Here is a 25396-nt window from a genome sequence, read left to right on the forward strand (position 1 = left end):
AGAAGACATTAATACTAGTGAATTATTTTCATGCAGGTCAGTTGAGCCCACTTTTTAGATTTTTTTTCTACCCTCTCCACAAAAGCTCTGGATTTTAATGTGCAGTCTCTTAATATTTACGTGCAAGCAACTGATTCAATATTTAAAAAGACCTGTGTGACCCAAAGAAGGAATGTCGGTTGACCAAATCTAAATTACTGATAACACTAAGGAAACCTGTGACACTTAGACGATATGTTAGACTTAAACTTTAAATACCAAAACTATTGATAGATATTCCTGCTTTGCCATTTTGAAAATGAAAATACCTCTTAATTGGGGTACTTAAATACTTGATTATTTTCATATTGTATACATTTTTCATTTATTTAAGTATACCTTCTCATAAGAAGTACATGCATAATATTTGTACCATGATAAAATACTAGAGCATTTTTTTATTAGTTTCATGTGTACAAACCACAGTAATAGTTAGACATTTATTATTTATACCCCTCACAAAGTGATAACTCCCTCCCCCAGCCTACTATCCCTCTAATGTCGCATACAGCCATTACATTTCCACTGCCTCTGTTTCTGTTCTTTATGCTGTACTCCACTCCTTGGGACTATATATATATATATATATATGTGTGTGTATATATATATATATAATTATATATATATATATATATATATAAAATTATAGTTGACATTCATTACTATTCAGCTTCAGCTTCAGGTGTACAGTGCAGTGATCAGGCATCTACATCATCCCTGAAGTTGTCTCCTTAATAAGACAAGTGTCCATCGGATACTCTACAAAATCTTTACAACATTATTGATTATATTCCCCAAATTGACTTTCATATCCCTGTGGCAATCTTGTGGTTACCGACTGTGCTTTCTACTCCCCTCACCTTCCCCCTTATCCCCACTCCCCCTCCCATCTAGCAACCCTCAGTTTTTCCTCTATGTCTCTGAGACTGTTTCTGATTAGTTCACTCATTTATTCTATTCTTTAGATTCCACATATAAGTGAGATCATATGGTATTTGTCTTTCTCTGTCTGACTTATTTCACTTAGCAGAATGTTCTCTAGGTCCATCCATATCGTGGCAAATGGTAAGATTCATTCTTCTTTATGGCTGCGTAATACTCCATTGTATAAATATACCACAGTTTCTTAATCCAGTTGTCCACCAATGGGCATTTTGTTTGTTTCCATGTCTTGGCTGTTGTGAATAGTGCTGCAATAAACATAGGGGTGCATAGTTTTTTTTAGAATTAGCATTTTGGAATTCCCTGGATATATACCTAAGAGTGGAATTTTTGGGTCATAAGGTAGCTCCATTTTCAATTTTTTGAGATACCTCCATACTGTTTTCTATAGTGGCTGCACCAATCTGCAATCCCACGAATAGTGCACGAGGGTTCCCTTTTCTCCACATCCTCACCAGCACTTGTTGTTTGTTGATTGATTGATGATAGCCATTTTGACTGGGGTGTGGTGGTATCTCATTGTGGTTTTTATTTGCATTTCTCTAATGATTAGTGAGGTTGAGCATTTTTTCCTATGTCTGTTTGCCATCTGTATGTCCTCTTTAGAAAAATGTCTCTTCATGTCCTTTGCCCACTTTTTAATTGGATTGTTTGTGTTTTGTTGTTTTTTTTTGGTGTTGAGTTGAATGAGTTTTTTATAAATTTTGGATATTAACCCCTTATCAGGTATATCATTGACAAATATCTTCTCCCATTCAGTAGGCTCCCTTTTTGTTTTATTGACGGTTAGAGCATTTTTAAGTTAGGTTATTTTGGTCTTTCTCTCACTTTATACTGCCTCCTTGGACACTGCCTCCTTTGACACTCCTTCCAGAAATGTGTGAAGAGGTGGTTCCTAGCTTAAAGACTTCCTTGAAACTTCTTGGTCCTCCTAACTATAATTTCAGTTGCAACCTTTCACAATGGGGTTTATCAAAAGTGATATTTGTTTTTGCTGCTTCTAATTTCTATTATTAGTGTTGAAAAATCTCTCCAATGTAGTTGAGCTGTCTGGCTCCAGGCCAAATCTTATGTGTGATCTTTCAGGCCCTGTCACAGGCAACAATAAAGGCTTCACCTGGCAAGCCACTGTGTGGAAAGGCATCTTCTCCACACCAGATTTAGTGCACAGACTGCCCCCTCCACCGCCCAGACCCGCAATGCTTTTACCCAGATCTGCATTCCTAGCCCAGGTGCCTCCATTCAGAGGACTTCTCATTGGAGGCCCTGGCCAACGCCTCTCTGGGTCCTTCTGCTGAAGTAACTATTTGGAAGTCTGGTGACACCTTTCTCCACTGGGACTCAGTGTTTAGTACTTTTCCACTCCTGCCCTTTCCCATTTCCCTTCCCATGGCCTGCTGCCCCACCTCATCAGAAAAACCTGCAGGAATCTTTTGTTCAGGGCTATCAAACAATGCCCTACTCTGCACTGATCATTCTGACTTTTGCCCAATGCCATTCCCTGGGGGAAAATAGGACACCATTGGAGCCAGCACCTTCTGTCTGGGCTCTTCCTCATATATCACAGTAAATGAATAAAGACTTAATTATTACTTTCATTTTGGCTTGTTGTTTAAATTGACTAATCTGACATCTGGCAGCTTAGCTTTCCCCTGCTCAGCTCTTGACAGTAGCTTTTTCATGGTAGAATGGAAGATGCACTAGAGCTGATTGTCCAGAGAGGTCTTATTTTCAGGGAAACAGTAGCTTCTAAAAGTGATTCAGACTGATGTTCTGACCCAGTATAGTCTGATTTCTTTACATGCTTGACAACTCCCTCTGCCCATTCCTGAAAGGTCTTACCGTTTGGAACTCACTACCTATAGGAAGGACATGATGATTGAAGTCAGTTTGTTTTGTAGTTTGACTCTACTTCTTACCTCATGTAGGAATAAGTCACATAGAATCTGCAAGCCTTAATTCCCCTATTTTTATTATCACAAAGGCATAACATTGCTAATACTAATACTTCAAAAGAATGTTTTGAGGATTAAATCTAAAATGATTGCTGTAACCCTTTTTGAATATTCTACAAAGAAATAACTTTTTACTAGACTTTACTCCTACTTCAGTGACTTTTTTTTTAATACTCTCCTTCCTTTTCCCATCTCGTTACACAGAGGCTTTCTCCATAATACATCTTTAGCCTTTCCTCATTTTCCTCTCCATTGTTTTCCTCTCAAGTTCTAATGAATGCAATATTTCATTTAAATATTTAAAATGCAATATTTTAGTAAAACATGGTCAAATTATACAATCCAGAATCTAAGGACTGTCACAATAGGAAAATCTACTCTACTAAACTCTACTAAAACTGTTTTAATTTTAGTAAAGTTATTTTGAAATTACTTATCCTTTTCATAAAATATCACTTTACAAACAAATTTTCATGTATGCTTTTTCTTTCTTTCTCTATGTTTTCTTTCTTCTCCTTAGTATATTTCTCTGTCCTTTCTTTACAGCTGCTGAACAAAATGTCTGATCATGAGCAACACGGGTTTCAGAGATGCTCATCCTCTTTCTGGCGTAGTAGTGATTCATCACCCTGTCTAAATATTTCTTCCATTACTGTCACTCCTGCCAACTCGACTGATTCCAGACTATCATTGGGACTGTTAATACCACCACCTTCTAAATGTGGTCTTCCCAAGCCAGTCAGTGACAGCAGCATCCCAAGACCTCATGTAATTTGCTAAACAGAAAATTCTTTTTATTATCCCACTTATTTTTTTTTAATTCTGCCAAAATATACCATTTATAGTAATGAAAAACATCAGGTATTTCTTGAAAAATATGATATGATCTGGGGCATTTGTGTGCCTTTTTTTTTTGCTTTGGTTACCTGATATCAGAGAGTTTCGAGTAGAGTATGGATGATGTACAAATCCATAGAAAGATGAAATAGAACAGGTACTTAAGAAGACCCTCAGATATGGCAGTTGGGAAATTAGGTCATTGGTGATATTGGTAAAAGCAGTTTCAGTAGAGTTTAGTTCATAAAGTGCAAAGTCATGATTGATATGAGTTGAGGATTGAATGAGGTAAAAGTTAGGGCAGGAAATACAGTACCTCTTTCAAGGTACTTAGCCTTGAAGGACAGAAAAAGAGATGAGAGTCTAGAAGAGTAAAGAGGAAAGACATTTTTCGTTTGTTTTGTTTTTAACTACAGATGAGATTTGAGTATCTATATCCTGAGAAGGAAGAGAGATGGAACCAGGGGAGATAGAAGGATGGGGTGATAAGAAGAACAGTATTCCTGAACAGGAGGAAAATGCTGAGGGACAAAGTTGCCTGGAAGTCTTTGGGTGGTATTTATGACCAATAAAGTAAACAGATAGATAAAGAAAGAGAGATGACAGCAATTTACCTGCATGCAAAATTGTAGTAACAATTATGTTAATGAAAAATCCATCACTCTTTACACACAAACAGCCTTATTTCTCTTCTCTGTCTTAAATCATACATAAATCAGAAAAATAAATGTATTCTGAGAACTGTAGTTTTAATATGAACCACTCTCTTAATCTCTGTTGATATTCTTATAGGAGAAGCATTTTTTTTCCTCACTCTCCTCTAAAATGTGAATTCTTTCTTTAAAAAAAAATAGATTGTGTGTGTGTGTGTGTGTGTGTGTGTGTGTGTGTGTTTTCTTCTCTGAATGACGAAGTGGTGATTGTTTCATTCTTGCGTAACATTTTGGCCCAGATAACTTAATGATTTTCATGGTATATTTAGTGATTCTTAATTTATTTCACAAGGTAGCTATTATATAAATTTAATGAAATCTTATCCAGGAATAAAAGGCACTGCAAGGAATCTAATAGTTGGCTGTCACTGTAGTTATAAATACAAATTAAAATGTACTCTTTAATTTTTTTAAATTGTCAATTGCATTTAAACAATTACATTTAAAAAGGTACATCACTTATGTTCAATTATTTCTATTTAAAACTTTTGCAATATGTAGTATTGAAATCGTTTTATATAGTTTCTAACATTTTTAATTCTCTGATACAGATGGCAATTATTTCTAGACATACACAAAAATCCAATATGTCTTATATATCTATCTAGAATAGTATCACCATGTTTGTCATTATCTTTGAGAACACTTTTTGCAGATATTTTCTATTGCTTTCTTACCAATGAGCATTTAGCATAATCAATCGAACAATATAATATTGCCAATATTCAACTATTTTTATTCAACTGAATTTGTAGTTTATATATGTTTTATATGTATCTGAAATCTTTATCATTATAATGTACCTACATGAAATACTACCCTAATTCATATTATCTTCATTGCAGGCAGGCAGTGTGACACCTAAGTCACCCTCCACTGACATCTTTGATATGATTCCATTTTCTCCAATATCACACCAGTCTTCAATACCTACTCGCAATGGCACACAACCACCTCCAGTACCCAGTAGATCTACCGAGATTAGTAAGCTTTCTAAACAAATCAATATTCTCTACTGCATTTGTGTACCTTTTAAATGTTTAATTAATATTTTATGTGAAAATGTATATCTTAACAAACTCACTAAAAAGTTGTAATTACTAAACCATTATGATTATATATATGTACCAAATCAGTTAATTATATTTTACTTTATAATTCAGAGTATACTACTAAAGACATCACTATTTGCATTTGAAACTTTTGAAAAACAGTTTGGTATAAAATTACTTACATTTTAATACAAAGCACTTATATTTTTATTGTGCTTGGGGTTATATTTTTAATGTTTTAATTTAATGATTTAAAACAACTCTTCTGATAATTATTTTAATGATTTTTGGCATGTTTAATAGAGCTCAGTTTAAATTTTTGGTTATGAAATGTCTGGATAGTCTTAGTTGAAGAAATACAAAAATCTATGAAATCCACGATTTATTTATTAACCCTTTATAAGTGTTCTTTCTTTGATATCTAAAACATTACAAATGCATTGCTTTTCTGATTTACTTTCTGTATATCTAGAAGAAACATAAAAGTCTCTTTTTGATGAATTAGAAAACATCCAACAGATTGCTCATTGTCAATATCTTGACTGTATTTTGGGCTGTGCCCTGTCACAGAAACTGAAAGAATGGTTCACAATGCCATGATCAATCATGATATCCAAAAGGAAACTAAAGAGAGTTTTACATTTCAAGCTTTATTGCATTCTCTATGGTTCACATTAAAACATTTTCCATATAACTCTTAAATTCTAGTTTAAGGCTTTAAAGCATGTCAAGGCTTTATAGTTGATTTGTTTCCCCCTGTGGAACTTATTTGCACATGTTAAGTACTCATTTAAATTTTAGAGGACTAATTTGCAAATACAAAGTAATAACATTAGTAACTTTAAAAATCAGTTTACAAAAATATTCAACACTTTACATGAATTGAAATTTATATTTAAATTCCTCTGAATATATTTTGTGCCAATGCAATGCAAAATTAAGGAAATAATCTATGATAAAAAAACACACGTCATAGTGTGTTTTTAGAAAATGTTGCCAATATCCTGATATCATAGTTTTATGTCCTTATAAGTGTCTCACATCTGTTTGTTTATTGCTGTTTTTTACTTTCTTGAACTTCAACATTAATTTATTCATCCATTTATTAAATTCAATGGGCATTTGTTTAGCATATGCACGAGATTTGGGTTGCATGCTAGAATATGAAATATAAATTTGCAACGTATCCACAATAGAGGATTTTAATCCAAGTGGAAATATAAATTGAGAAGAGTGAATAGATTTTGATATTTAGCAGAAATAGTCTATTAAGATGATGGCTGAGAGTTCAAAATAAATTATTATTCAGGATGTCAGACCAAATGTCATTAATGGGAAACTAGAGACAGAGAAGGGAAAAGTACTGTATTTTGTCGAGTACAATGTGTACTTTTTTGCCCAAATTTGTGAAGGAAAATTAAGGATGCACATTACACATGGGTAGTACTAATTCTGTATCTATATAAATGTTTTTACTTCTTTTGTTTATGTTTGTGAATTAAGCATGTAACTCTAGAAATCAATAATGATATCCATATGCAAAATAATACCCTGAAATACGATCATCGGTTTTGTTGAACTTATGATGAACTTTCAATGATGAAGAGTTCTTGGCCTTCTATGATGCGTAAATATCATAAATTTGTTACCAGTACATAAAATTTCTTGTACTTTGTATCTTTTCTTGTGTTTTGTAATTATTTGTTACATAAAATTTTTTGTATCATATGTTAAAAAATAAATGCTAAAATTCCTTTATAATACAAAAAACAAATACCTAAATGTAAACAAATAGAAATTTGAATTTAAAAAATTAAAACAAAAGATTTTTTTCCCTGAAAGTTAGGGCCAAAAAAGTGGATGCACATTATACATGGGAGTGCATTATACATGCCAAAATATGGCAATGAGTTCTCTTTTAGATATTGATGAGTTTGAAATACCTTTGGAAAATCTAGGCAGATGATCAAATGGTTTTATGTGATTTATTAATAAGAAACTGAAATGATATCTTGCTACATTTTTTAATGTTTACCTATCCTGAGTACCAAAGTTTAGGAAATGCAGCAATATATCAATAGATAGATAGATAGATAAGATAGATAGACACAGAGTCCTGGTTACGTCTATATTATCTGTACTATATCTATACTAAAAATTTAAGGACAAATTGTTCAACTCAATTTTAATTGTCAAATAGTATTAAGCTCTAATCCAGTGGGTTTTAGTAATAGGACTTTTTATTTAAATGAAATCTTAAATTTATTCTGTTCATTTGTTTTTCATTCACTTATTTTTTATTTACTAAATTATTTTCTTCCATTTAGAACGGGACCTGTTTGGAGCAGAACCTTTTGACCCATTTAACTGTGGAGCAGGGGATTTCCCTCCAGATATTCAATCAAAATTAGATGAAATGCAGGTAACTATTAGATTGGCCCATAGTGTTTTTTCTTTTTAACATAGGATGTTAAACCCAAACTACCCTTTCTTTGAGTTATTCTCACTATTAAAAGTTACTTAAAATAATTATTTTAAAATAATATTATACATTTAGTACTAAAACTACTCATGCATATGCTAAGGATAAGTTTTTGTTTTGTTCTTAATGGTACAATTTACAATGGCAACAGGTGGTTCAATTTTTTAAATATAAAATTGCATAGATTCTAATGGCTCATTATTTTGAAATCCAAGAATTAAAAGGTCATTACACTAGGTTTATAAGATTTGAGCTGAATCTTAACAATTATGAACTTCAAAATTGTGAATGGGTAGATGAAGGAAAATCTTTGTAAGACTAAAATCAGTCTCTCTTAAAAGAAGCATTGTGACTATAGTTCATAACTAGAGCTTGTCACCCAGTGACAAATTCTTTAGGAATTTTGTTCCGTTGGATTTTCATTTCTTTCTCTCCTTTTTATTTTTCAATTCTGAATTGTTCTGGAAGTTTGAAGATACTGGTTTTAAGAGCTTTATAGAATGAGCAATTAATAAGTCGTCTTATAAACTCTAGATTAAAGTCTTCTGTGTATATTTCTCCTTTACATTTTGGTGAAGTTATTATAGCCTAGTTTTTATCAAAGACTACATATAGTAGAATGTAGGCAGAGACAATTTATATGCCCCTGATTGAGAAGAGGTAGAGAGAGGAGTCATTTCTATTTATTAGGCCTGGGTTAATACTCTCTATGCTTCATTTACCAGGAAAAAAAATAACAATAATGGTTGTATTCAGACCTTCTAACACTAGTAAAGCACTCCTTCCTAGAAAGATAATACCAATACCCTTCTGTTCATTTTGGACTACAGCTATAAAGCAGTCTTATTTTCTAGGTATAATGTGATTTTTCTTATTGTTCTAGATATAATAAAGCCTGCACTTTAAAAGTTGGATTATTTAACATATGCCTTGAGGTTTTTAAAGGATATGTTAAAATAATATTTCTCCAATTGAGTGATTCATATGAAAAATTATTTTAAATCTTCAATATTGATCTAAATTGTTATAGAACTTCTTAAATATGTACAACAAATTATAAACAACTTATTCTTGAAGATCTTATACAAATATTAATTCAAAAAATAACAAATTAAATAAAAGCAAAATCATAACATCTAATAAATTCAAATTCAGAATTTTAATATAACAGGATGGATGATGTTATTTGGCTGAGACTAACACCAATAATAGACTTCTGTTGATTTCAGCATGTATTCTGTTTCATAACATAGTTTCTCCATCTCTTTGCTATATTTCAAATACTATGAAACTTGCAATAAAATAGTGCGTGATAATTTAGCAGGAAAGCTTTATTTCTTGCATATGAAATCAATTGCTTTCTTTTTTTTATTAGTTTTACCAATTAGGTTTATACTACTTAGGACTAATGGTTTTGTAAGGACAAATACAAATACACGCACTGATGAGGTAGTGTTTGTTTTCAAATGTTATACAAATCATAGAGTACTTTTCTATTAATGTGTTACAGATTTTCACAAAATTGTAAATTTTTCTATAGATTTTTAAAGAATGGGTCTACATCTTTAGATTTTTGTAGGTACCCACTTTGAGAAACACTGTATTGGAATGATTTAGTGATGTATTAGTCAAATAATGTTAGGCTGTGTGTTTTTTGCTTTTATTTTAGTTTTTGCCATTTCTAATATTTTCTTAATGTCTTTTTCATTCTTTTCTGCTTTCATGGTGGGTAGCGCCAGAGATGGTTGGTATATTGTTTTCATAATAATTTTAAATAACTTACAACTTCTTAAAGCTAAAACCTTAATGTTTGCATGCTGGAATAAATATTTAAACAGCAGTTTCATATGGATTTGTCTATGACTTATTAGTTGTTTTTAAAGAGATTTTATAACCCATATTTTAAAGTTGTTTTTTCAATGACAGTCACTGTTACATTGTCTACTTCATTACTTGTCTGTTTCTTTGAGTCCAGGATTTATTTGCAAGGTTACTTAAGTAAAATAATATTTTCACCTAAAGTCTATGATGACTTTTGTTATTAATCTTGTTGGCCTAATTAATCTAATGCACACATTTAGCTACTATTTTTAATGTTGCATAGAATGTAAAAACGTTATACATTATAATGGGGAGTACAAACCATATTGAGTTAATAAGCTTAGTGAGATATTTGGTTTTCCTTTTTCATTGACAGAGGAAATAATAGAACTATCTCTGGAACATATATTTTAAGTAGAAATGCTCAGCTATATTTCATTATAAAATGCTATAAAATCAGATATTTATTAGAAATCAATAATTTAGTTTTTGCATTTGACATAATTTAAAACTTCTGGGTACATGTAACTGACAGGCAAATCAGTGTAATAGTATTGATAGCCCAGAAGTATACCTTATAAGTTATAATAATTTTTTTTGTTTTCCTTTATTTATTTATTTTTATAATTTATTGGGGTGACAATTGTTAGTGAAATTACATAGACTTCAGGTGTACAATTCTGTATTACATCATCTATAAATCCCATTGTGTGTTTACCACCCAGAGTCAGTTCTCCTTCCATCACCATATATTTGACCCCCCTTAACCTCATCTCCCTCCCCCCATCCCCCAAGTTATAATAATTTAATAATTTAAAAAGAAGCATTGTAAGTCATGAATGGTGAAAGAATTATGTATTAAGTGGTGTTAAGTCAACTGGTTAATAATTTTGGAGAAGATCAATGTACAGCTCAAAGTTACAGCAAATATTCAAATAAATTTAAGAAGTATTAGGCAGTTTAAAATATTTGAAATATAAATGAATATTATCAGACTTTTTACTTGGAGCGAAAATTTTATAAGGGCATTTTTGTATGGACATACAGTCTTCTATGGAAGAACTTATAAAGTTCTTTTAATTTTTTCTTTAAAGATATATAAATATATCACATATATATTATTAAAGTAAGTAGATAAATGATTAGGAAACAACAATCAACAGACAAATTAAAAAACAAAACAGTAGTTCACAAAAGACCACAAGTGGTTAATATACATGTAGATATGTTCAGTCTAATCAGAGAAAACATGCAAATTAAGTAAAGAACTATAAATGTTATTGATCTAGCAAATTACAAATATTTTCTTACTAATAATCAATACTAATGCAAGTGTGATGAAACAAGCACTTTAAATCATTCCTGAGCAGGGGTCAGTTCGTAGCATTTCTTTGGAGTGTAATCTATTATTAATACTTGAATTTCTATTTTTCATCAAAAATTAATACAATCTATGCTGAACAGAAAATAATTAAAAATGTGAAAAATCTCTTAAAAATCCAGTCAACCTTAAAAGTAAATGCAAAATACTGGAAACAATTAAATCATATTAAAAATTAGAATATTATATAGTTATTAAATTAATTTTAAGGGAATTCAAAATAATATAGTTTGTTCTGCTATGATTAAAATAGAAAATTATGTATAATATATGTAATACATTAAATAGAAAGTTCTATATAATATAGTGTTCTTTATATTATCAAGCTGTTTTAAAAATGTATACATAGAAAAAAGAAGACAACTCAAAGTACCTAGCTCAACATGTCCACAATTTTTACATATGAGTTGTTTTTCCTTTTTTGATATGCTTTTCTCCCTATTTCAAAACAAGAAAACGTAATTGGCCAAAATATTTTATACAAAGAAAATAATATATTAGTAATAAAATAATTTTTGTGTGATTTTAGTTTATGATAATTTCCATCACAACATAAATTAAAGCCTCATTTTTATTCAAAAGTTTGAATAACTAGGGGATGTGAAAATCTTAGATGGATTCAAAGCCCATTAAATCACAATTTATAAAATGGAACCTATGAGGGAAGATCAGAAAAATATATGGACAATTTTATCTTAGCAGGAAGAAAACCAAGGGGCCAGAAACAATGTATCTTTAATTGGGATAATTAAATTAATCTCAGGGGATTCCAAAAAGATCATTATGAAATCACCCTGGAGATAATCTTGTAAGTGATATACAACCTTTTTTTTTTAAATTGAAATAGTGATAGAGCACTATGTTACTTTTATTGCTATACAGCCTTTTAAATACTGGTAATACATTGATAAATAGTATTTTTGGGGTCATTGAAGTGATACTGGTTTAACTTCGAATGAACTGTCAAAATGTGAAATATGTATGGCAAAATGTATGGTATCAAACCTTTCCAAAGGTAATATATATCCTAGCTATCAAATCTGTAATTCTATCTGTCTATCTATCATCTATCTATCTATCTGTCTATCTGTCTATCTATCCATCCATCTAATATATCACTAGATGACATATAAAAAGATACTCATATATTCAAATAAAACATTTAAAAAACAGTTTATTTACAATATTTTCTGCTTCAGTTATAGACTTTTCTAAGTATTTGGCAGCTATTTTAAAAATAAGCATAAATATAGCAAAAAATATTCTTGTGATAAGAACAGTCTTTTAAAAAATAACAGTAAGTACTCAGACTTTAATCAACCAAATGTAATTTGTATTCCAAGAGCTTGGAATAAATCTTGAAAAATCTTTACAATGATGGCATTGCTATATAGTTTCTTTGCTGTAAACAAAATGAAGAGCAGTCTCTGAACATTACTAGAGAATAAGGTGTGGCTTGCAATTTTGTAACAACCTTCTTCCTCTGCATGATGTTTACACTGGGTTTGTAATAATATATGTACGTTTAGATACCTCTTCTAAATGAAAGTAATTTGGGGAAATGCAAAATGATACACAGTTGGCTAACACACAAATACATAGTCCCATTAAATAAAACTCACAAAGCAGACGGGACAGAAGCCTTATTTTTGAGAAACATTTTCTTTTCCTTGGGAATAGGCTGCTGTCTACATTTCATTTGCCAAAAATGTGTCACATGGCCACCCCAAACTACAGATTATTCCCTAAACAAAATTTCAGTTCTGTTATAAAGAAAGGTAGAGATAGTTAAGGAGACAGATAGATAGATAGATAGATAGATAGATAGATAGATAGATAGATAGATAGATGATAGATAGATAGATAGATAGATGATAGATAGATAGAAAGACAGACCGACAGACAGACAGATTATATCTTTATCTATAGATGTATATTTATCTGTCCAGAATGAGAGAGAGAAAGAGAGAGACAAAGAGAGAGAGAGAGCCACACTAATTCTACAAGGAAACCTAAAACGTGGCCTCCCATTCAATTCCATTCATCAGTGTGAGTCTTTGCTTTTCATCTCTTCTTTATGGACCAGTGTGCAAAGATTTAAAGGCAAATGTGGGGATGGAGTGAGGTGTTAAGATTGAAGATAGCCCATAGTTCATTTACCTACCTTAGGTAAAAAAAGATAAGAACTTGGAGTAGAGAAGGGCAAATCCCCCCCCCCCCCCCGCCACTAACTTTTAACTCAAAATCTTAGCGGTAAAAAAAACAAAAACAATCTTTCACAGCTATTGTGTACTTGTTCTCAATAAATCAAAGGCAACTTAATTTCCAAAAACGTCTAAAATATACTAGTTGGAGTGGCATTCAAAGCAACAGCTGGCAGCTACAAGCAACTGCAGGACTAGTAAAGGAAGCTTTCTCCATAGCAAAGGGGTCTGCAGTTCTGTGTTCCATGTAGTATATGGCTTTGCATTTACTCAATGTATTTTACCAAGCTCTGGACAGTGGTAACCAGGAAGAAAAGATCTAAACTAGTAGGCTGTCTTCAACTGTTCATCAATTTGAGTTATCTCACTTGTATTTAAATATTATTTATATTTCAATAAATAGTGATCTTTAAAGCCAACAGAGGGATTTAAGAATGACAGACTTGACTGAAAAAGAAACGTTTAAATCTTAAAACTACCTATTTCCATATATTTCTGTTTTATTTTGTCTCTCATTCATGCTCATCTCCCATATATTTAAAACATTTAAAATGTTAATGGACATAAAGATCTGCCGGGGTGTACACATATATTTGACAAGCCAACATTTGACATTTAATTATTTTTTAGTCGATCAAAGCATGACTATTTCAACCTCTGTTCATAGTCTCTTCAATTTACTGATTTTTTTTCTTTCCTTTTTGGTCATGAGCATTTCCTATTTTAATGATTTTACTCTGTTTTACAGGAGGGGTTCAAAATGGGACTAACTCTTGAAGGCACAGTATTTTGTCTCGACCCGTTAGACAGCAGGTGCTGATGTCAAGAACAAGAGGCCCTTATTCGTGTTAAATTTATTTTATCTACATCTATATCATTCATTATTACTTTATGACAGGTATTATACATGTGCCAATATATATTTTTAATATCTTCAGTGTTTGAAAATTCTTTTAGTAAAATTTCCTCACTCACTGTTGCTCTGTAACATTTTCTTTTAAAAACCACTCAGTGTAAAGCATACTTTTATGTTCCTTTCTAGTTATTTTGTAGAAGAATTTGTAATCGAAAGACAAATTATCCAAATATCTGCCTTGTGTCTAAATATAGCTAGCTTCTTGAAATTTGTCTTCATACTCCAGGCTGCTAGTTTAGTTTTGATTTCCCAAAAACCATACCTTAATGATACCTTTCAAAGTCCTAAAGAGATATACCAATGCCAAACTAAATACTATATTCAAGCTAATAAACATTTACTATTCATTGGACCGATGTCATTTTATATGTGAAATCTGGTTCATATCATTGGGAAAATGTAAACTTTGACTATAATGCCGCCAGGTCATTTTTAGCAGGTGAAATAACAAAAAATATAAATTTTAATAATAATTAAACCAAATGTATTTAGAGTATTAGTAAATGCATGGTAATAATGTTAGTTATTATCAGTTATACTCTAAATATTTATTTCATAAGTAAATATTGTGGGGAAAAATGAAAATTTGCTATTTACAAAACACAAAATTTAATTTCTAATGAGATAAGTTACATTAATAAATGTACAACATCTAATCTGATGTTTTCTTTAAAAAAAAGCATTTGGAATATATGCTGTCTATAATTGCCATGTCTGTTACCCATATTTACATTACCAAATATATTTTTTTCTCAAAATATCGTGATGCCCCATTGGTTTTGCTAAAATGTATAGATACTATTCTTCATGAATCATCAATATTATTTAATAAATTTAATATTTGTTGTTGCTGAAGTTAGAATCTCATTTTTCACAAAAATCAAGTTATTGTCCTCTTTAGTCTTTAACAATAATTTTTACTGAGTGCAACAAAAATTTATGGTCAAAATTTATAATTTGGTTCATCACATTTAAGAAAATAATGAATGTCAGTTTAGATTGGAGATAGGTCTCACAAATAGACTTTTTTTTCTTTAATTTTACTCATGGGAATTTTTCTTCAAGTGCTAAAGGTACATTTTCACTAGGAAAAGAAATGAAATAGCTTATGCAATGTTATATTTGTATGTATCTCCATAATGTACTATGGTATATATAAGCCTTCTTTGTTTTCTGTTATCTGCTAAGTTGTACCTTAATTAGATGGTAGTATATGTTTCATAAAAAAGAGTCTTTATAATTCTGTTTGTCATATAGTATTTTGGAATTTGTATAATGAGGATGTTTAGAAGCCGTATCAATGGCTTTTTTTTAACAGATAGAATTTGTATTTTTATTGTACTTTGAAAAGCTTTATGTAATAGGCATATACTTAGTGACCATTTATTATCAATGGTAACACAATAGAGTACTAAGGTGGTATTTGCACATGTTACTTTACCAATTTTTAATGGTAATCAATTCTGCTACTGGCATGATTACATAGTACATAATTATGAACATTTATTTCACCAGTGCATTTTTATGAAGATCCAGTTGAAAATTGTATTTCTATGTAAACTCAATGATATGTTTGATTTTGCTGAGAATAAATGATTTTAAGTAAATTGCATAATTTACTCATTAAACAATTTTTAATTAATTTAGACACATTCTGAAGCTAATTACATGCCGGGCTTTTCTGGTCATAAATTGGAGCCAAAAGAAAGAAAGAGAGGGAAAGAGGAAAAGAAAGAAAAGGCTTTAACTTTATTTCTTACAGCCCACACATATTTCAGTCTTATGAGCAAATACTATTCAGTTGTGAAAACAATAGACTTGATCCTGCTGGTGAGAGAAGTCATAGTTTGGTTACTTTCACCAGAAGCATCTGGTGCAATAAGTGAATTATGTAAATATATTTTTTTTTCCAAATTGAGAGCTTTTTTAGCCTAGTAATAATACAAAGTGTATTTTGGCTGATAGTCTTTGAAAAGGTAGACTTGATAATAGGATTTGAGTTGTGGCTAATTCAAATACCACGAAGTTTTGAACCTATTCAAAACACAATGTTAACTATTTTTAAAGATACACAGGACTCACACTCACTGTCTTTGCCAACCAATGAATAATTCATCCCTCTATTCAATAAAATGTATTTATTACTCTATGTGAATAGCATGTATTATGTGGATAAGAAAATGTCTAGTAAGTTTGCTAACAGACATTGTTAAATTGAAGTTGACAGGATTCCTGTCTTCAATTAGTTTATTGTCGGAAAGGAAAAGTAAGGAAAACAAATGAATTAATAAATCAAAACCAATACATATTAAAGCACTCCATGAACCAAATATTTCCCCAAGAACATTTTAAATTTGGGTACCTAGCACTGGCTAGTGTCCACAGTGTTACTTAGCCAGTGTGAAGCTTATCAGAACAAGCCAATGACAATAATTTTCTTCATCTCTTCTTGTTTCTTGTGTTTTGGATTTGAATTTTTTTCAAAAAATTTCATCCCATTATGGTAATACATTTTCAGATATAATTTCTGATAAATTTCATGTTGTTGCACTTCTAAATACTGACTTTTGTTTCTCTTTTAGATGTTACTTAACATAATCATGAAAAAAACTGGCTGTTAATATTTTTCTGTTCAGTGTTTCCTTATGTACTTCCAAATTCAAATATATTTATGATTTTGGGTTTCAACCTTTGTTAAATTACTTGAGGAATCTTGGACTCAATTTTGACAACTAAATCTCAGACTCCACCTAAACTGTAGCCTTCATAGGCCACTAACACACTGTTGAGATGGACATGGCTGTTATTGCTCTCAGACCCCCGAGTCTCATGCAGAAAGGGCCTAACTTACGTTCCTCTCCTTCCTAGATGATCTCAGACAAATTCCTCAAGAACTGCCCCCTTCCACGTGCATCTCATAAATTTGACGCAAATCTTAATTCTTACACACTTGTTCCATGTCTTGATCTCATGTTGTTAAGGTCCAACTGTAACCCACTTATGGAAATCTCTCCCATAAAACATATTTTCTCTAGAATTCATCCAAAAGTAGGATTCCCTTACTCTATTGTGGAGACTACCTCCTAAAACAATTTATGGTTTTCTACTTTCTTGCTTTCAAGTGAGTTTTTATGAAATATGGCTATTATTTAAATACCAAAACACTGCACCTTTCTCTGATTCATTTGTTTTCATTCTAGTGCATGGATTCTATGGCACACTACTTCAAAATCATAATTAAATAATATAAAAAGCTTGCATACTTAAGAAGGAATTGAGGTTAAAGACTTATTTTAAATTTTTCTCACATGAGAAATTAAAGTAGCTGAATTTATTTATGTATCACTAACATTGGATTTTTGTGTCAGTTACCACCATAACTGTATAACTAAAAATTTTCAAAAATTTATCTTACCTTATTTATCTTAGCTACATTTTTGGCATTTATTCAATGCACACTTAAAATTAATTGAGCCAAGCATTTCTAGTTTGCAAGCAACTCTATCTATAGGTACTTTGGAACATGCATTAAGGCTTTTATTTATTTTTCTATTTTTAAAATTTGTAAACATTATTTATTGATATAACATCATAGAACATAATGATGTTAAATTTTTTTACACTCAATATTATTTTATATTACTTTCAGTTGTATAGCATAGTGATTAGATATTTATATAATTTAAAAATTGATCCCCCTGACTAATCCGGTACCCACCCGGCACAATACAGTTATTGCCATATCATTGACTGTATTCTCTATGTTATACTTTACATACCCATAACTATTTTGCAGCTATCAATTTGTACGTCACCTTTTTTACCATGCCACCCAACCCCTCCATCTCTCATCCTGATAAATCTAGGACTCATGTGACAGCATACATAGTTATTACTTTATTATTGACTATATTCCTTATGCTATACCCTACATCCCCAGGACTAGTGTTTAACAACCAATCGGTACTTCATAATCCCTTCTCCTTTTTTTTTAACCACCCCTCAATACCCTTTTTATCTTGCAACCATTGAAATATTTTCTATATCTATAAGTTTGCTTCTGGTTTTTGTTTGTTTGTTTATTTTGTTATTTAGATTCCACATACAAGCCAAATCACATTGCATTTGTCTTTCTCTGTCTGACATACTCCACTCAGCACAATACCTTCCAGATCCATTCATAGTGCTACAGATGGCAAGAAGCCATTCCCTTCCATGGCCATGCAGTATTCTGTTGTGTACATGTACCACCTCCTCTTTAGCCGTTCTTCCATCGACAGACACCCAGGCTGCCTCCCCATCTTGGCCATTGTAAACAATGCTGCAATGAACACTTGGATGCACACATCCCCCCAAAGTAGCGTTTTGGGTTTCTTTGAATAAGTAGAAGTGATGTTACTTGGTCTCTTGTTATAGCTTTTGTGTAAAGTCTATTTTGTCAGTGTAAGTATTGCTACACCAGCTTTGTTTTGTTTTTCTCATTTATATTATCCTGAAATATCATTTTTCATCCCTTTACTTCCCATCCCTGTGTGTCTTTCAATCTGAATTGAGACCGTTGTAGGCAGTATATGTAAGGGTCTTGTTTTCTTATTTATTCAGTCACTCTGTGGCTTTCGAATGGAGCATTTAGTCCATTAACATTGAAAGAAATTGTTGATTGATATGCAGTCATTGCCATTGTATTATTCATAATTTTAACCTTTTTTTTATCCCTCTAACATTTGTTGTAAATCAGGTTTGGTGGTGATGAAATCCTTAGCTCTTTCTTGTGTAGGAGGTTTTTTATCTGTCCTTCAGTTTTAAATGATAGCCTTGCTGGATAGAGTAATCTTGGTTATAGGTCCTCGCTTTACATCACATTGAATATTTTGTGACAATCCCTTCTGGCCTGCAAAGTTTCTGTTGAGAAATCAGCTTACAGTCTATAGGAGTTCCCTTATAAGTTACTAGTTGCCTTTCTCTTGCTGCTTTTAGGATTCTCTCTTTGTCATTAACCCTTGCCTTTTTAATTCTAATGTGTCTTGGTGTGGGCCTATTTGGATTCATCTTGTTTAGGACTCTCTGTGATTCCTGGACGTGATTTCCTTTGCCAGGTTAGGAAACTTTTCAGTTATTATTTCTTCAGACGTTCTCATTCCCTTGCTTTTTCTGTTCTTTTTCTGATACTCTTATAATGCGAATGTTGTTATACCTGAACTTGTCCCAGAGGTTTCTTAAACTATCCTCATTTTTTTTTTTTTTGGATTCTTTTGTCTTTTCTTTGTTCTAATGGTTTTATTCTTCTACCTTGTATTCCAAATCGCTGATTCGACTCTCTGCTTCATCTAGTCTGCTGGTGATTACTTGTAGTACATTCTTCAATTCTGTTATTGTATCCTTCACTCCTGACTGGTTTTTTTTTTGTGGTTTCTATGTCTATTTTTATGCTTGTTATCTCTGTTGAAGTTCTCACTAAGTTCCTTGAGCATCCTTATGATCATTGTTTTGAACTCTGTATCTGATAGATGGCTTGCCTCCATTTTGTTTAGTTCTTTTTCTGGATTTTTCTCCTATTTTTTTCCATTTGGGACATATTTCTCTTTCCTCATTTTGGCTGCCTCTATGTACTAGGTAGATCTTTTGTTTCTGTGTACTAGGTAGATCTTCTATGTCTCCCAGTCTTGGCCAGGTGGTCTTATGTAGTTGGTGCCCTGTGGGGCCCTGATACAGTCTCCCTGGTGACCTGCTCCTATGCTCCAGGAGTGTCCCTTGTGTGGGTTGTGTGTGCCCTCCTGTTATAATTGAGCCTTAATTACTATTTGCACAACCAATAGTAGGTGTGCACAGCCTTAGTGGGTGGGATTGACCCTTAGGCTGACTGGCTGTGGGGTTTGGCCACATCCACAGCTTATGGGCTGCTGTGCAGATGGCTTACCCCACTGAGTGGGATTCACTCCAGCAGTCTCTTGTGCCTGTTGAAATTGTCCTTTGTGTATGCCACTTGTGGGGCTAACTGGGTGGTGCTGTGCTGTGGTCTAAAACCAAACTCTGGCTCCTCTTGTTCCCGGTACTGTCCCAGGTCACCCACTACCTGTGATCTGCCAGGGACTACCTGGTAGGAGCTACAAAGTGATCTGTGGTTGTTCGCTGCCTGTACTAAAGTAGGGAGCATGTCGGAGAGGATGCACTGTGAACCGAAAATGGCTGCCACCAGTACCGGGCCAGAGGTAGCTCCACAAAAAGCCAGGACACTCTAATGCCTGCTGCTAACTGCCAGCTCCCTTAAGGTTCAGCCACTGATAAAGCCTCATGTGGTATGCTAGTGGGTGAGGCAGGTTCTCGGGGAGTCATTACAGTAGGAAGTGTTGTGGTCATCTGGTTAATATAGACTCTGCTTTGGTGCCAGAACTGATGCTGGAGCTACTCAGCATACGAGGTCTGACAATTAAGTTGGCAAACTTGTTGCAATGATGTTGCTAATCTTTTTTGATATCAGAGGGATTATTCATTATGAATTTGCACCAACTGACAGTTAACCAAGTTTACTATTTGGAAGTGCTGAAAAAGCTGCATGAAATAATTAGATGAAAATGACCTGAATTTTTCACCAACAATTCGTGGCTCTTGCATCACAACAATACACCAGCTCACACGGCACTGTCTGTGAGGGAGTTTTTAGCCAGTAAACAAATAACTGTATTGGAAACCTCCCTACTCACCTGATTTGGCCCCCAATGACTTCTTCCTTTTTCCAAAGATAAAGGAAATATTGAAAGGAAGACATTTTGATGACATTAAGGATATCAAGGGTAATATGACAACAGCTCTGATGGCCATTTCAGAAGAAGAGTTCCAAAATTGCTTTGAAGGGTGGAATAGGTGCTGGAGTCAGTGCATAGCTTCCCAAGGGGAATACTAAAAAGTTGACCATAGTGATATTCAGCAATGAGGTATACAGCACTTTTTCTAGGATGAGTTCGTGAACTTAATTGCCACGTCTCATAAGTCTTAGAGCACACCAAGGCCAGTCGCTACGCACTTTGAGCCTGTAGACTCTGATAGTTCTCCAAGAAAGAGCGCAATGTGGGCAGAGCTGGCTGTTCACAGAGAAAGTTCCTCCAGCGTTGGGGAAGTTCAGTAGGGCAGGATCCCAGTGAGTCAGCAGGGCAGAACAGTGGAGCTCACCAGGCCAATCAGATTCAGATTTGGCCGTGTGGGGGTGGGCTTAATGCAGGAAAGATGGCGTCCACCTGCGGGATGCATGGGATTGCTGACCATTTTCTGGCCCTTGCCTGAAAGCCACAGATCTCAGTCTGCCCCGCCGCACGCCTCTGACACTCCCTGTGTCACAGTCTCTTCTCTGGAGCCGGGGGTGAGTACCTGTGAGCGAGTGAATCTGTGCACAGGCCTTTTGAGGGTACGGCTGGTTTTCTCCCTACCTTCCATTTCACCTGTTGGTTGGAATCCCCATTGTTTTTCATAGTCAGATGTTGTGGGGGCTCTTCATCTCAGCACCAGTACTGCAGGCTGGGGAGTCCGATGTGGCGCTGAGGTCCCTTACTCCTCTGTGGGGGAAACTCCATGACTGAGATATCCCTCCTGATTCTCAAGCACCATACGGAGGTTGGGGCCACCTGTTTTGCATCTCTTCCCCTCCTACCAGTCTTGATATGGCTTCTTTATTATTTCCTTAGTTATAAAACTTCAGGTAGACTTCAGGTGGTTCTCCAGGTTGGTTGATCTATAATTTAGTTGTAATTTAATGTATTCATGGAAGGAAGCAGGCACAGTGTTTATCTGTCATCTTGGATCTCCTTCGCATTAGGCTTTTAAATGCTGTTGCTTTCATTGAAAGGAAGCTGGCAAGAAGCTGTAGGACTTATCTTCTTAAAAGGATTCCCCAGTACACACTGGACCTAATTAAATTTGTTATTAAAGGACATTCTGAAATCCCATAGCATTTTCTGGGTAAATTATATTTTATGAACTTATCATTATTAATGTATTTTGCAAAAATCCATAAAATACTGTCTTGTAAACATCTTTTAAAGTACGTTTAACAATGTGTTTTTTAAAAACTTTTATATTTATTATCTAACAGTCTTGAGGGAAGGACTATCTTGACATTTTTGTATCCTCTTTGGTGCCAAACAAAACACTTTATCCATAAGCATTTAGTAAAAGGTTAAATGATTTCTTAGCATACTTCTTGCTAATGATGTGAACTAAAACTTCTTATGTTCCCTGTGAAAGAAAGAACAACATACTTTCCCAGTAAGTGTTAGAAGATAACCACTTTGTTCTCTCTGATGAAATCTTTACCATTATTTTAACTTTTATCTTACCGTAGCAATAATTTGCTATATAAAGATCTTGACTTCCTCTAAGAACCTCTATCGACCACTGTAGAATCATAGACTAAGGAAATCTGGCCCAACTGAGGGAAGAAAAGCAAATGATTATTGAGTTTTAATGAGGCTGGGAGATTCAAAGATGAATGTTGTATAATTAAGGGACATTTCCTGTATTCAAAGGGGTGGAGAACTCTGTTTGTTGAGCATGTGTATTAAAGGAGGATAGCTAAAGACCCAAACTGTATCTTTCCTTGAATCCCATATTGTGGTCACACAGTTTACATTGGTTTTAAATATTTTTAAGTTCATGTATTTGTCCTTAACTTTTTATTGTCCTCTTACTTCAAATGACATTTTACAAGAACATGTTGGGATTCTTCCCAGTTGACTACTCCCTCCCCTCTGTCTGGCCAGGCTGCTATGTTCTAGTCTGTTCCAAAGGTCACTTGTTCCAGTTGAAATAGCTGTCTGGATGGCCTGGAAATAATCCAGATACTGGTTCTTTCCTGCAAAGAAAGCAAAGAAAGATGTTTGTGTCTTGGCTACATTCTGAAAGAAAAAAATAAATAAATAAAAGAACTTTATAGCTAAGTCTACTAATAGTTGAAAAAAATTAATGTAACTCTGAGACTAATTTAAAATTTCTTATTTTCCACTGCTTTGTCTTATTTTGATTTTTAATATACTTTTTAAAATTAGTTGTTTACTATCAGTATCATTAAATAATTGGTATTAAATAGCTAAGAATATATAAGACTTATATGCAGCATGATTTTGGCAAAAAGTCAGTATATACTACTTATTCACACACTTAATTTAGCTATTCAATTCTTCATTTGTTTTATTGTTGGCATCTGCTGTAATTGGGGAAAAAAAACCATAACTTGTACTAGGCAAATTAGAGTAGAGATAGTCAGGGGATAGTAAACTAACCCACACTTGGCAAACTGGCTGTGTCAAACCAGATATTCGACTGGTTCATTTTTCAGACAATTTGGACCATTTCAGGCTAGGGAGTGAGAGTATGATGCAATTATGTAAAACGCTGTTTCTGCAGTGATTCCCCTTTAATTTCCCCTAGTAGTTTTTTGGCAATGCCTGCAGCTTTCATCTTTTCTACATAAAAGAGCTTAGGAAAATACCTGAAAGTAAGCTGGCCACTTGTTTCATGACTTCCTGCCATCAGTGGGAGTTAGAAAACAAATATTACTTTCTTAGAATCACTTAAGTTTGAAAATTTCTAAACCATACCTTATTTGAATGTTTAAGTAATTTTTAAAAAATTACTTACATAAACTACATTTGCTTTAGAACATCTGAGTTTGATCTAAAGGGAACCACTGAACTAAGATTTAAAACTTCATACTTTGATGTTATGGGTACAGCTTTGGTCTGATCTTTGACATTGGGAAAATCATGTAATAAGGTTCATGAAGTTCATGAACATTAGCTATTCTTGGCATAAAAGAGAAGAAAGGACTCCAAATAAACCAAAGATTTTAAAAATTGTCATAGAAACTACATATTTAATCTTTTATTTACATACTAGTTATAAATATTGAATCAATGGCTCCTAGGTAAATAATGCGTCTAGCTGGCAGTGGTCCTGTAAGAGGATAGCAGACTCCACAGAGCTGCCCCAGGCTTTGTGTCTGTTTATTATCTCAGATTCTGTCCCTTCATAAAAATGTTGGGTGCAAGGCAAAACTGATTCTAAGATTCTCTTCTTTCTCAGACTTTCACACTCCTAGGGACACATTGAAAAATAGACCTAAGAGCATATTTACCATACACTGGAGAAGTGGGAACTCTGCTTCTCTTCAAAAGTATTAATTGTTTGCCATGTTATCAGGATAACTTCAAGGCAAACAATGCATGTCTCAAAGGAATTCAGAGGCACTCCTCTTTCCAAGTAAACATTAAATGTTGAAAATCTCACCAAAAAAAAAAAAAAAAGCTGAAATGTATAGGATAATACTATGTCCAAATATCACAACACGAGTCTCCCTAAATATGTTTACATGGAGAGAAATATTTAGATTTATGGAGAATTTCTTATATTTTTGAAACTTAGTGAAGCCTGCTCGTATGTGTTTATGTTTTATAATGAAGCTTCATATGTAAGAATGTCAATATTAGACTACTTTGTTCAAATGTATTCAAACAAAACTTACATTTGACATATATTGAGTTATGCTCCTTTGTATAGCATTTTTGGTGAAATTTTTCTTATCGCTGTACCTATAAAGAAAAGAAAATTCAGAAAACATAAAAAGCCCTAGCATGCCTGTTAAATCTTCCAAACTCAACAATTACATTTTTCACCACTCTGTATCCCTTCCTTAAGCCTTAATCATAGACTTGAAACTAGAGAAAATAGCTGTCTCTGAAAACCACAAGGGACTCAAGTATTTATTTCTGCTATGCAAATTGATCAAATCCCTAGCACCTTAAGAATATATTTTACAAAGAAAAGCCCTAAAGCAGTACCTCCTTCTTAGCAAACAGTTTATCTTTTTAAAACAAGCAATCATAATGTCTACCTGATCACATAAAATTAATTAGAAATTTTGTAGACATAAAATCAATGAAACCATGGAAAGCATGAATCACATGACCTAATTGAATTTACTTAGAACACACACACACACTTAAAAAAATTTGGGATTCCATCAAAACCATATTGTTTCCCACACTGTTCCCCAACTAAAAATTAGA

General features: G+C 33.1%; 1 protein-coding gene across 15 annotated transcripts in view; it reads left to right on the forward strand.

The window, feature by feature from the left end:
• GULP1 (GULP PTB domain containing engulfment adaptor 1) overlaps positions 1–17028 on the forward strand; it is a 229485-nt gene extending 212457 nt beyond the window's left edge. For 7 of the 15 annotated variants that reach the window (XM_081051311.1, XM_081051323.1, XM_081051315.1 and 4 more), the window contains 3 exons: positions 5332–5470; positions 7866–7960; positions 14175–17022. In XM_081051311.1, the coding sequence (XP_080907437.1) occupies positions 5332–5470; positions 7866–7960; positions 14175–14246 (306 nt within the window). In that variant the 3' untranslated portion in view covers positions 14247–17022. Of the gene's footprint in view, positions 1–3482; positions 3705–5331; positions 5471–7865; positions 7961–14174 lie in introns of all 15 variants that reach the window. The other 8 variants (XM_081051317.1, XM_081051319.1, XM_081051318.1 and 5 more) reach the window with 3 other exon arrangements.
• The last annotated feature ends 8368 nt before the right edge of the window (positions 17029–25396 follow it).

Source organism: Rhinolophus hipposideros (assembly GCF_964194185.1).
Source record: "Rhinolophus hipposideros genome assembly, chromosome: 6".
NCBI lineage: Eukaryota > Metazoa > Chordata > Mammalia > Chiroptera > Rhinolophidae > Rhinolophus > Rhinolophus hipposideros.